The sequence below is a fragment of the Mus pahari genome, chromosome 2 (genome assembly GCF_900095145.1).
Source record: "Mus pahari chromosome 2, PAHARI_EIJ_v1.1, whole genome shotgun sequence".
Classification (NCBI taxonomy): domain Eukaryota; kingdom Metazoa; phylum Chordata; class Mammalia; order Rodentia; family Muridae; genus Mus; species Mus pahari.
The window spans coordinates 68,048,570-68,061,144 of record NC_034591.1 but is presented as its reverse complement, the minus strand read 5'-3'; the positions used below and the strand labels follow the sequence as shown (position 1 = coordinate 68,061,144).

Here is a 12,575-nt window from a genome sequence, read left to right as displayed (position 1 = left end):
AAAAAAAAGAAGAAGAAGAAGAAGAAGAAGAAGAAGAAGAAGAAGAAGAAGAAGAAGAAGAAGAAGAATTTGCCTGTGTGATTTTACAAACTAGTTATATAATTATATAAAAGAGAAAATAAGTTAAAGTATCATAATTTTGACAGATGAAGTCAAACAGGAAGAATGTTACATATCAAAGCATACCATGACATAATAAGAAATTAAGTATGTGTGCTACTGGCATACAAATAACAAGTACAACAGAATATAACAGTGTCTCCAATTATTTGAGAAAAAAATGGTAGTTGTATAACCAACATCAATTTGAACAAAAATTTATAGTATATCACATGTTCACAAAAGTAAATCCCAACTTAATGAAAAAAAGAAATTACATATTAAGATAAAATGAAGACAGAGAAATACATTTATAAAACAAAGTGTAAAAGTAAAATAAAAAAAAAAAAAACATAGTTACAAACTTTTTTAAAATAATCAACACTGGGAGCTAGGGAGGCAGGTCCCGATAGAGATTGTCTATGGTTCCTCCACAGCCCAAGCTCTGTTCCCAGCTCCCATGCCAGGTGCCTCACAACTGCCTGTAACTGTAGTGCCAGGGACCTGATGCCCCCTCCTGTCCCACAGGCACCCTAACACACAAATGCACACAGAAACACACACACATAAGTGAGAATAAAATAACACTTTTGGTGTTAAAATAAAACAGTTAATGGCATATTAGAGAAAATATCTGCAAAGTAAATAAAAATAATAGTACATATAGCATTTTAAGGACTTGATATAGGTCAGTGAGAAAAGATGAAAAGGGGAAGGAAAAGGAAAAATGGTGGGGGAGGGGAGAAAGCAGGAGCATTACAGTAGCAAGCTTCGCACAATAAAGTAACAAGTAATTCTGTCATATCAGACAATGTCCTTCAGCTCCTCCCACCAACAGGGACAGGGAATCTGGTTAAGTATTGCCACAGAATAATCTTTCCTCTTGAGTTTTTCCAGTTTACTATAACAATATGTTGTACGGTGCAACAAAGTCTTTAAAATAAAGACCAAGTGAGGGAATTTTTTTCTGAAAGAAAAATGACTCTAAAATGCTAAGTCAGCCAGTGTGAATTTGTTACTGTTGGTGCACCTCGTGCCAAGCTCACACTTCCTCACTTACCGATGCCACTGTCATCTAAGCGCATGTAGCCTTCTGCCAGGGAGCTGAAACCAGTTAAACCTCCCATTGCCGCATAAGGAACATCCCGTCCTACGGGTTTTCCCTGAGCCAGCCTTTCTTGCTGAGTTTCCACCACTGTATCGTGGGCATATGCTGGCTGGCCACAGGCACAAGTGTAGCAGCTGTGGAAGCCCGAGCACTTGGAGCCTGGATGAAGACACAAAGGGCAAACTGTTAAGAACAAGCGCTAAGCTACCCACCCTGGGACAGTTCTCTTAGCCAGAGCCAGCTAAGGGTAAGTCCTCTGACCCTGCACCTCTTATCTCCAGCCACTGCTATTCTTACAGATGCTGAAGTAGTTAAGGGGTGAACACTGGAGTGGGGGGAGAGTTTCAATGACCAACTGGACCCAAAAGATGCTGCATTAAACATTGGAGTGACAGAAAACGCAAACTCTCTCCTCAAAAGCTACGTAATAGCTGAACACTGTGGTGAACTGCTGTAAGCCAAGAAGAGCTCTGGAGGCTGAGACAGGAGGATCACAACTCTCAGGCCAGGCCTGTACACAGAGCAAAACCCTGACTCTAAAAGAATAAATAAATAAATCAACAAACAGACGAAGTCTGAAGAGATGGCTCAGGAGGTTGAAAGTGCATACTGTCCTTGCAGAAGACCTGAGTTCAGTTCTCAACACCCACACAGTGGCTCACTACTGTCTGCAACTCCAATTTCAGGGCATCTGATGCCCTCTTCTGGCTTTTCCCAGCACCAGGGTCACACATGTGTGCAGAGATGCGATTTGTTAAGCAGCCATATTGGAATAGGGACCAGAATATATAATGTAAAATCTTTACCTGCTCACACCACTTATACCTGTGGATGAGAACCAAAGCCCCTAAGTTTTATACAACTAATTCCATGCTTGTCAGATGAATCAGTTACTCTGCTACTGTCAGTAAACTGTTTCTCAGGTTGATTTCCCTTTAGCCAGACTGCTTGCAATAAGAAATGCTTCAGATTTGTTCATTGATTTGGAATTACTACATGTAGAATTTACTGTCTGAGCACCCACAGTCAGAAAATCTGAAATGTTTGTCAGGTTGATGCATTTTTTTTAACTTATAAAATCACTTTTTAAAAAGTCTGTAAAGAATTCATTTAAGCCTGGGGGTGTAGCTCAGTGGCCCTGCCTAGTATTCGTGAGCTCTTGAGATCAATGTCCACCCAATACCAACTGCCACAGCAAAAAAGGGACCAGATTAATAAAATTCTCATTAAAAACATTTTTATTGGGCTGGTGAGATGGCTCAGTGGGTAAGAGCACCCGACTGTTCTTCCGAAGGTCCAGAGTTCAAATCCCAGCAACCACATGGTGGCTCACAACCATCCAATAACAAGATCTGATGCCCTCTTCTGGAGTGTCTGGAGACAACTACAGTGTACTTGCATATAATAAATAAATCTTTAAAAAAAAAATTTATTATTTTTATAGATTTATTTATTTTATTTTTGTGTGTATGTGTAAGGCATCATGTAGGTGCTAGAACTGAACCCAGGTCCTTTATAAGAATAATTGTTCTTTACTGCTGAGCCATCGCTCCACCCCGTTACTGAAATTTTTTCACCAGGGCTGGAGAGATGTGTCAGTGGTTAAGAGCACTATTGCTCTTCTATAGAGAACCCAGCACCCACATGAGAGTTCACAACCATCTATAACTCCAGTTCCAGGTAACTGATGCCTTCTTCTAGCCTCCACGTGTACCAAGAACACATGTGCTACACAGACGTACATGTAGACAAAATACCCACAGGCATAAAATTAAATTAAAATAAATTTAAAAAGCAACAAAAAACAACTTTTGAGCCTGGCAGTGGTGGCTCATGCCTTTAATTCCAGCGACTCAGGAGGTAGGGCAGATGGATCTCTGTGAGTTCCAGGCCAGCCTGGTTTGCAGAGCTAGTTCCAGGCCAGCCAGGGCAACACAAAGGAACCCTGTCTCCAAAACCAAAAATGAAATAATAAAAATAATCAGGTCTTATCTAGTAATTCTTCAAAATCTATCCCTATTACTTAAATTATTTAAATTACTGAACTTTAAACATTCCAAGAACTGAGTATCCATCCATTAAATTTTACTTTGTAGCTAAATATTGACTTTGTAACTAAATAAACTGTCATAAAATCCAGTAAGTATTTAATAAAGAACTTAAAGCATTCTGCAGCTTCCAATAAGAATGGAACTTACAGGCATTGCATGTGAAGCCAAGGGCAGCACTGTGCTGGTCAGCAAAGTGTTTGCACCGGCAGCGAATAGGCTGGGTACCATTCAGAGGAACATAGTGGTAAGCCTTGCACCGGCAACCACTCACTCGGCACGGCAGAGCAATGGGACGCTGCTGTGGAATCGTTTCAAAGTCAGTTTTGTGCTGTTTATACCTTTAGAAAATAGAAACGCAAACACATTTGGATGTTGTCAAACATTACAATTTGGTGTCTATTAGATGCATACGTAATTATTTTGATTCTGTTTTTATCTCTTGTTATCTATTTATATTAACATGGTAAAAGTAAACGCCTACATGGACACTTCTATCAGCTTTAGTCAGGAGCCTTCACATTTTCAGATTTTAATTTTTGGTTATTTAAAAAGTTTCACAACTGTATAAAGAAATATAAGTCCCTTAAAATCCTTGCCATTGCAGTTCTTTAGTCTGGGATACATATCCTCAATAGAAGAAAATGTCCCTTATTTTATAGGGACTGTGCTGGAAATCAAACCTAAGGCATCATGTTTGTTCCACTACTAAAATATAACCAGCCACACAAAACAGCTCTTTATAGCAGGTTTCTACTGAGTCGGGTGTAGTGGTATACACGAATGATCTCAGCATTCAGAAAGTAGAGGCAGGAGCATCATGAGTTTGGAGCCAGCCTGGGCTTTTCAGCAAGACCCTGTCAAAAAAAAAAAAAAAAGATGCGAGGGAAGTGGCAAGTCAGGGAAGGGGGCCTTATTTTGATACCTAAAACCTACACGGTTGGAGGAGTGAACCACTTCCCTTAAGTGGTCCTGTGAACATCCACACTGTGGCAGGGCAGGCCTGTGTCCCCTATCTCATACACACGCACTATAAAATTATATAAAATGATACAGCTTAGTGATAGATCAGTTGCCTACTGTGTATAAGACAGTGAGTACCCTAGCATACCAAGAAAGCTAAAAGGGCCTGTGAGATGTCCCAGGGGATAAAGGCACTTGCTGCCGAGCCTAATGTCCTGAGTTTGATCCCTGGGCCCACTGACCCCATGCATGCACACACACATAAGTAAATAAATAATGAATGAACAGATAAATAAATGCAAGATTTTTATAAAGAATTGTCTTCATTAAAGTGCATCACTTAAATTTATTTTTATCCTTTGTTATCTAAACCTGAAATAAGTTTAATATAATTTTAATGTAATTTACTTATTTCAAGAAACTCTAAAACTTTCATCCTTTAACCCTAGAATTCATTTTGGAAAATACACTCTTAAAAAATAATTCTTCATATAGATTAGGGTTTGATTTAAAGGTGGTGTTAGCAATAGTAAATACGCTAGCGGAATACATAAATCCATTACTAGAGAGCCATCTTCACATTTTTGTTTTAGCAATGAAGCCCTCTGTTTAGATAAAAGCCTTCACAGAATCACAATGATATATATATAATTTAGAAGTTGAGTCCGTTAGAGCCCAGGGAAGGACAGGAATTGGAATCCCCATTTGTGTAAGCTACCTTTCTGCCTGGCACACTCCATTTGTGTAAGCTGCCTTTCTGTCTGGCACACTCCATTTGTGTAAACTGCCTTTCTGCCTGGCACACTCCTGAGTCTCGCTCATGGCTTCAAGAACAACAGTGAACACCACTGGACTAGCTGGAACTGGAACACAGAGCCATTATAAAACCTGCCTTCAGATTACCAATGGCTATGCGCATACACATTTTCTGTGACTTGATCATGAAAAAACAGTGCTATATTTTTTATATGCACAGAATATACAACTAAATGAACAAGGCAAAGAGGAAATTACACAGATAAAATAAAAAGTAAGGACAGGCTCTGGTTGGTCAGCATCCGACTACCATTCTGTATATTCCCCATTTTTTATGAACAGAAAGACACATACTGAATAGGAATTTTATTAAGTGATGAATACTACAGAGTGGTGTCTTCGTTGCAGTTGGGTTGAATCTTGGGGATCATTTTCAGGCTGCACAAATTCCACACAGAAACTGACATAAATGTTCACAAGCACAGATTATAAGACTACCACAGGTTTGCCCTTGCCCTTCAGTTTTGACAGATATGAACATGTAGCCATCACCCTCCATTCCTCCCTGGTATTTTTAGTCAGGGTTTCTAGGTAAGCTGAGAGGCAATCTCTACACATTACTCATCCTAGCAACTGCCTAACAACTACTGGCAAACTACAACTCTGTAAACAGCAACTAGACAAAGAGTCTCTCAGAAACAGCCTCAGAAGTCGCTGTTGAAACAGGGCGGTTCCCCTTCAATGGATTCCTTAGGCTGAAAAGTTAAACCTGGCCCCTAAAAATAGGTACTGTGTTCAGTGGTTCTTTTGTTTTGTACATTTTGCAAAGCAATTTGGTCATTTTGATTGAAAAATCAGAAAAAAAATGCACAGGCACAACAATACAAACAACACACATTTATGCCTGGCCCCTCGGGTCTCTCTTCTAGGCAATGTTTTTGAACACAACAATTTAAAGTCAAAAGAATTTACATTTTTGTTTGTTCAGGGTATGAGGCCAGGTATGGGGGTACATGCCTATAACCCCAGTACCTGATAGACCAGAGAATCATGAATTTGAGGCTAGTTAGTAATATGCAGCAAGTTCCAAGCCAGCCTGAGATAAACAGCACGATCCTCTCTCCAAGAAATGGACAAACAGAGAATGAAAAACACCAATGCAGTACTCATGAGGGTGGGAGGGTGATTCCTAACTCTGAGGAGAAGTGGGTCTGCTGTGGATGAGCAGCCTGAGTAGCATGGATCAGCGTGGCCACCCAGCATCTACCTATCTAACAACAGGACCAGCAGATGCAACTTTCCCCAAACTGAAAGACGCCTGGAAAAACATCGTCCTCTGTTACCAATGGCAACACAAGAGTTGCTCATAGTGACAGACTCTGTGATAAGTTTAACAGGGTATGGAAGTTTATTATGTACTTAAAATCCCTAACATAATTCTAGTGCACTATGGAAATGACAGCATCAAATGTTTCTTAATCATCATGCTGTTATCTATAGGAGGAAGACACGTTTATGCTATAGTTGTAATTTTCTAGCCATCAGAAAATCATGATAAAGTGGGCTGGAGAGACGGCTCAGCAGTGAAGTGCACGCACTGTTCTTACAGAGTCTGGGTCGCTGTTCCTATCTTAGGTGGCTCACAGCCATCTGTAACTCCAGCTCCAGGCAGATTTGATGCCTGAGGTTTCTGTAGTCACCTGCACATACCCACCCAGATACACACACACACACACACACACACACACACACACACAAATTTTAAAAAAACATTAAAAAAGAAAATGATACAGTATCTTACCTATGGGTACAAAAACACAATGTCTCTGGGCCAACAAGTTTGCAATCCATTCCTGTTGGTGACCGCCAACTCACAAACAATCTGTTCTGTAAACGCATGGGTAAAACTTTTTTCTTGTATTCTTCATATTCTTCAGGAGTAAAAAGTTTCCCTCCATCGTCCTCACCAACAATTCTACAACAATAGCAACAAGCATTGCTTTTAATCCGTTGAGTATTTTCCAGACCAAAAATTAAATTATTTTTGTATATTGAATTGAAAAGCAGCTTTGACTTGGATTTTGATTTTCAACACAAATACACAGCCAAATTACAAACAGTAACAATAAAATGTCCGCTTCTGGTGGAGTTCAGGACGTGTGAACAACTTCTTGAGCCAACAGCCAAAGCAGGAATGCCATTCCCACCATCCCGTGAGTTCCTCCCTGAGGCAGGTCCTACCCTCATTCCAGCAGCCTCCCTCTCTACCTGGAAATAAAGAACATACTTATTTCTGAAGACAGAACAGCACAGAGAGGAATCCTGACAAGCAGGCCTTCCTTCCTAAACCACTTCCCTGGTCCACTGCCATTCGGTCACACTCTGTTGTCGGTCACACTCTGTTGTCGTTCGGTCATCTTGCTCCCTGGTTGCCCACCATTCAACCAACCTAAGCATCAGGTCCAGGATTCCCTGCGAGTTTATTTTCTTTCACTCCAATGCCACATAAAATTTGACTCTGTATGCTTTTCCCTGGTCAATCTCCCTTTTATTTTAGGTACTTCACCCACGGACCCAGGTGTGTCTGAGGAAAGAAATCTTCTCTCCACTCACTTCCCATATAAAAGACTGTAGCCAACGATTTTAAAATACATCTTCACTGACTGCAGTGGTTTGACTGAGAAATGTCCCACATAGGTTTTTGCATCTGAACACTTGGTCCCCAGTTGGTGGCACTGTTTGGTAAGGTTATGGAGCCTTTAGAAGGTGCAGCCTTGCTGGAGGAAGTCCATTGTTCAAGGCCAGCTTTGAGGGGCTATAGCTTCTCCACTTCCTGTTCTGTCTCTCTCAGCTTCCTGAATGCAGACAAAGTATAATCAGCCATCTTCCGACTCCTCCCACCATGCCAGGCCGGGCCACACCATCCCAGCTGGAACAGACTCTGCCCCTCTGGAACCCCAAGCTAAAATGAATCCTTCCTTCTTAAATTTCTTTTGTCTATGGTATTTTTCTCACAGCAACAAAAAAAGTAACCAGACACTTACCAAGGTTTGCCAGTAGAGAATTATCACATACTCATCTCAATTTCTCCTTTAATTCTGAAACAAACATTCACTCTTCTCATTAAAAGCTAGAGCCTAAACCAGATGTGGTGGTTGAACTCCTACTATCTAAAAATGCTGAAAATAAATTGGAGGCCACCCTGGACTATACACTAAGGCCTACCCTATCTCAAGAAAATAAAAATCTTAAGCTTAAACTGCTAAAAATTATGTTTTCTTCCTTTAAAAACAGTACCTAAAATTCAGAATATATCAGTGCAGTCAGCAAAACTGCTTACCATAGCTGACCTCTGACCCGTGGGAGATGCTGAAGGGCATGTGATCTCTGAAAACACACTCTGATTTACGCAAGCTTAGACTCGTCATATGTTGTGGGTGATCAGATGTTTCAAGGTTTAATTTCAGATCCCGAAATTTTATGAAAAAAAATCAGCCTGCACTATTTCTATGGGGCAATTTTTGCTTTGCAAGAGGGAAAAAAATACAATTTAAAAAAAAAATAGAAGTTGTTCAAAATGGAAGAAAGTTCTCTTTGAAAATATCTCCCTGTAATTCCTGAAAAGTGTTGTTTATAGAATGTTTATGTTTTCTTGTACATAACATGCTTTTTTCTTGTTCTGAAATAGCTAGTTGTAGTAGAAAACAGAAGCCCAGTTCATAAGCTATACAAGCAGCAAAACCTTCCCCGTTGTTGTTGTATAATAAACTTTTAAACCCTAGAGATACAACACAAGCCACCCAGGAAGATTGCTCAGCCCTAAAGTCTATACATCTCAGGGAACTTCTACAAAATTAGAATTCTGAAGCTGTGGAGCTTCCCACTGGACTCCACACTTAAACAATTTAATAAATGTCTACACACTTATCCACCAAGAAAACAAAAGGATGCACGACAGAGCTTTCTATCCTACTGTGCCTGTAGCCTACATCCAGCCCTTCCTCTCCCCTAATGCTTGCCCTTTCTGTTCTCTACTTTGCTTAAGTACTCTAGACACACAATAGTTTTTTTATGCACTTATTCTGAGATAAAAGTTTTATTATAGCCATCAAAGAACAACAGCAAGATACAGAAAGAGTATAGGATAAATGCAAATCTTTTAAGTAAGAAAGTGTTGGTATCTAAATTCCAAACCAAAACAGCTCAAACTTTATTGTACATCCACTGTCTCCAGGACACTTGTTCACCTGCTGGACTGCGTTGCTGAGCCTGGGTAATCCTGACATTCTGATCTTCTAGTAAGCTCCCAGGTGCCCCATCTTTTGACATCTTTTGGTGAGGAAAAAGGCTGTACACTCTCTCCCAGATGCCTCCCACCACAGGCAAGTCAAAAATTAAAGAAAAGTGGCAACGTGTTTTGCTTGGCATTTCTTACGCGTGTCTATGTGCAGAACCCAGGGCCTTGCACTTGCCAAGTGATGGCTCTACCACTGAGCTACAGCCTAGCCTTTAGTTTTTCAGCAGGTTCTCTCCATGTGGTTTTGACTGATCTTGAACTCACTACCCTCCTAGACATTTCCTCAGGGCTGAAATTACAGGCCTGGCCCCTGACAATAGGAAAGGTGGTTTCTGATAGGGATCATTTTGGGAAGCCTTACCCAAATAACCTTTTTATATCTGGAAGGTCAAGTCCTTATTTCTCAAATCTTGTTGACTGTAAAAGATGCAATAATCTCTCTTAAAGCAAGCGATGAGTTCCATAATATTTATAATTGTAAAAAATAATTTTCCATGAGCCTGTCCCTACCATTTTCTGGACAAGAGACAGGTGAAGGTCCAAGGAAACGCCAGAGAGCAAAGCTAATGAAGCCAGCCTGCTCTGCAAGAGGGTAAGCGTGTGGTGCGCCTGCCGTGGACACTGGGTGCTCCTGCCTAGTTTTATCTCAACTTGACCCAAGCTAGAGTCATACAGAAACAGAAAATCTCAAATGAGGGCTGGAAAGTTGGGTCAGTCGTTAAGAGCACTGACTGCTCTTCCAGAGGTCCTGAGTTCAATTCCCAGCAACCACATGGTGGCTCACCACCATCTGTAATGTGATCTGATGCCCTCTGCTGGTGTGTCTGAAGACAGCTACAGTGTACTCATATACAAAAAAATAAATAAATAAATTTAAAAAATAAGAAAATTTCAATTGAGAAAAAAATGACCCCCACACTCTCACACACACACTAGACTGGCCTATGGGCAAGCCAGTGTGGCAGGACCTCTGATTGATGTAGGAGGACCCAGCTCACTGTGAGTGATGCCACTCCTGGGCAGTATCTACTACCATGCTATAAGCAAACAGGCTGAGCAAGCCATGCGCAGCAAAGCAATGAGCAGCGCCCTCCAGGGGCAATGCGTTAGCCCCTGGCCTGGCCTCCCTGAATCACGGCCTACAAGCTGTACACTGAAATAATCTAAGACAGACTGATTAAGCTGTTTCATCTCACATTTCCTGTTCAGAATCTTCAGAAAGTTCTAAGCATTACCCCAAACTACACTAGTGGGGCAATATGCTAGGAACCCAACTGCCTGGACACCCCCCCCCGAATGACTTGGGGGAAGCTCTATACCTCTGGCCTTTCCTTTGTGCACACACATTCTCCAAGTCGTCTGTAACCTCTATTCTCCCAGTTTCCCTGCTGTCAAGAAGAAACCCTTCCTAGGCAATGGAAATTTGGAGGCAGATGTGTGTGTGGAGCTAAAGGAGCAAGCATCTGTGTTCCCTGCTTCCAGAGAGGAGTCTCGGAAGCTAAGTCCAAAAACCATCTCCCTTGGTTTGGGAGAGCACTGAACATCTACTAATTTTTATAGCCCCAATATGTAATTCAATTGTCACTAAGAGAAACAAAAAGGGATCCATTATAAAAGTAGTTAATCATCCCTTTTGGCAAGGGAGACTCTCAAGTGGTCTCCGAAGAGATTCATTATAGAATAGAATTGTGTGTCAGCAAGTTTAATTACAGAGGATGAAATGTGAAATGAATCCAGGTCTCCCGAACAGCCCAGGAACGGACTCCCAGAGCGCTAGTGCGTTCGTCCGCTGGGTCCCGGTTCGTCCCACGGTGCTCGGACGGACAAGAGACCCAGCCGTGAACGGGAGCCCGCTCTGCGGAGCAGAGTTAAGGCCTCACCTCCGGTACTCCAAGTACTCGTCCACTGCCTCTGCGCCGCCAGGAGGCAACGTCAGCCGCTCCATGGCCGCGGGAAGCGAAAGGAGCCCTTGCCTCCAGCTCTTGAGTCTGCCCTGCAGTTGCCAGGCAGGATCCGCCAGACTTGCGCGAGCACCAGCCTTGCCGCCAGAAACTGCCCGGCCCCGCCCCTTAGCCCCGCCCCGTCCTGGGCCCCGCCCCTCTGTTTCACCCGCTTAGTTCCGCCCTTGTCCCCTCTCAGCTCCCGCCCTGTCCCCGCAGCTCCTCCCCAATCAGCCTCGCCCTCTCCCCCTGGGCTCCGCCCCACTTAGCTCCGCCCTCATCCTTACCTCTCCCCAACTCCCACTCAACCATAGCATCCGGCCTGTGCTAGCGCCGTCTCTTCCCTTGTGCCACGCCCCTTGGCCAAGCCCCTCTTTGCCCCGCCCCTCCTGCTGCTCCAGGCCAAACGTCTCCACCAACCCTTGTGATTGCTTACGTGGCCCACAGTCTACCTGGCGATCTTCTTCCGGCCTTGAGCCTAACTTAGCTTGAGCATCGCCACTCTACCGCTACCTGAGCCCTACAAGTTGGCTTCTCCTGCATAGCCCAAGGCTGCAAAACAGATGCTGTTTGCCTACTTCAAACTTCGTGCTCATCACTGCTTCATTCCCAGAGTCTCCTTAAGAATAAGTGCAGAGCCAGGATACAATGGGTTCTCAAAATAGGGCTCTTTCCATTTAATCCATCTCTCGAAATGTACGTAGTCTTGGAGAATTGGCCACTTGGAGCGGTAGCTAAGAGTGCTTGCTGTGCGATCGTAAGTACCAGAGTTCAGATCCAAGCACCCACATAATGAACCAGGCATCTCAGACTCTTAATACCCCAGTTTCAAGGTAGGCGGAGACAAAAAAAAAAAAAAAATCAATGAGGCTTGCTGGCTTGCAGCCTAGAGAAGAAAATCCCAACCCTGGGTTCAGGGAGAGACTACTTGAAAGGATTAAATGGATAGAGGAAGACACCCAACACTTTCCTCTTGCCCACTGGCCTCAGAGCTTGTTTACACTGCTGCACGCACCCATTCACAATCACACACTTCGAATCAGTGCATCTCTGAAGTGTGGGGGAGGGCTATCAAGGTCCATGTTTTCAGTATTACGGTTGAAGCTGAGAACTGAGCATAGAAGCATAGTTGGACAGCCTAAGTTTAGCATGCTGAGACCCTGGGTTCAAGTCTCGATGCCACTGGAAAATAATAAAATATAAAACCAGCAATCCTGAGTACCTGTGCTTAGTATAGGTGACAAGGAAAAAAAAAGTTCTCCAAAGAAAATAAATAACAGGTTAAGGAAGAACAAGCAGAAACAATTCAGCCAAGTTCTTGCCATCCCGGGTAGGGAACACATAGCCTTTGAGCTGCTAGGTAA

The 12,575-nt window shown here is 42.6% G+C and overlaps 1 protein-coding gene across 2 annotated transcripts in view; it reads right to left on the bottom strand.

Annotated features, from left to right (window-relative positions):
- Positions 1-11,304, bottom strand: part of Fam221a (family with sequence similarity 221 member A) — a 25,348-nt gene extending 14,044 nt beyond the window's left edge. For both annotated transcript variants that reach the window (XM_021191514.2, XM_021191513.2), the window contains exons 1-4: positions 11,152-11,304; positions 6,776-6,949; positions 3,406-3,596; positions 1,160-1,366 (exon numbers count right to left, since the gene is read on the bottom strand). In XM_021191514.2, the coding sequence (XP_021047173.1) occupies positions 1,160-1,366; positions 3,406-3,596; positions 6,776-6,949; positions 11,152-11,216 (637 nt within the window). In that variant the 5' untranslated portion in view covers positions 11,217-11,304. The remainder of the gene's footprint in view (positions 1-1,159; positions 1,367-3,405; positions 3,597-6,775; positions 6,950-11,151) is intronic.
- Between the last annotated feature and the right edge of the window lie 1,271 nt (positions 11,305-12,575).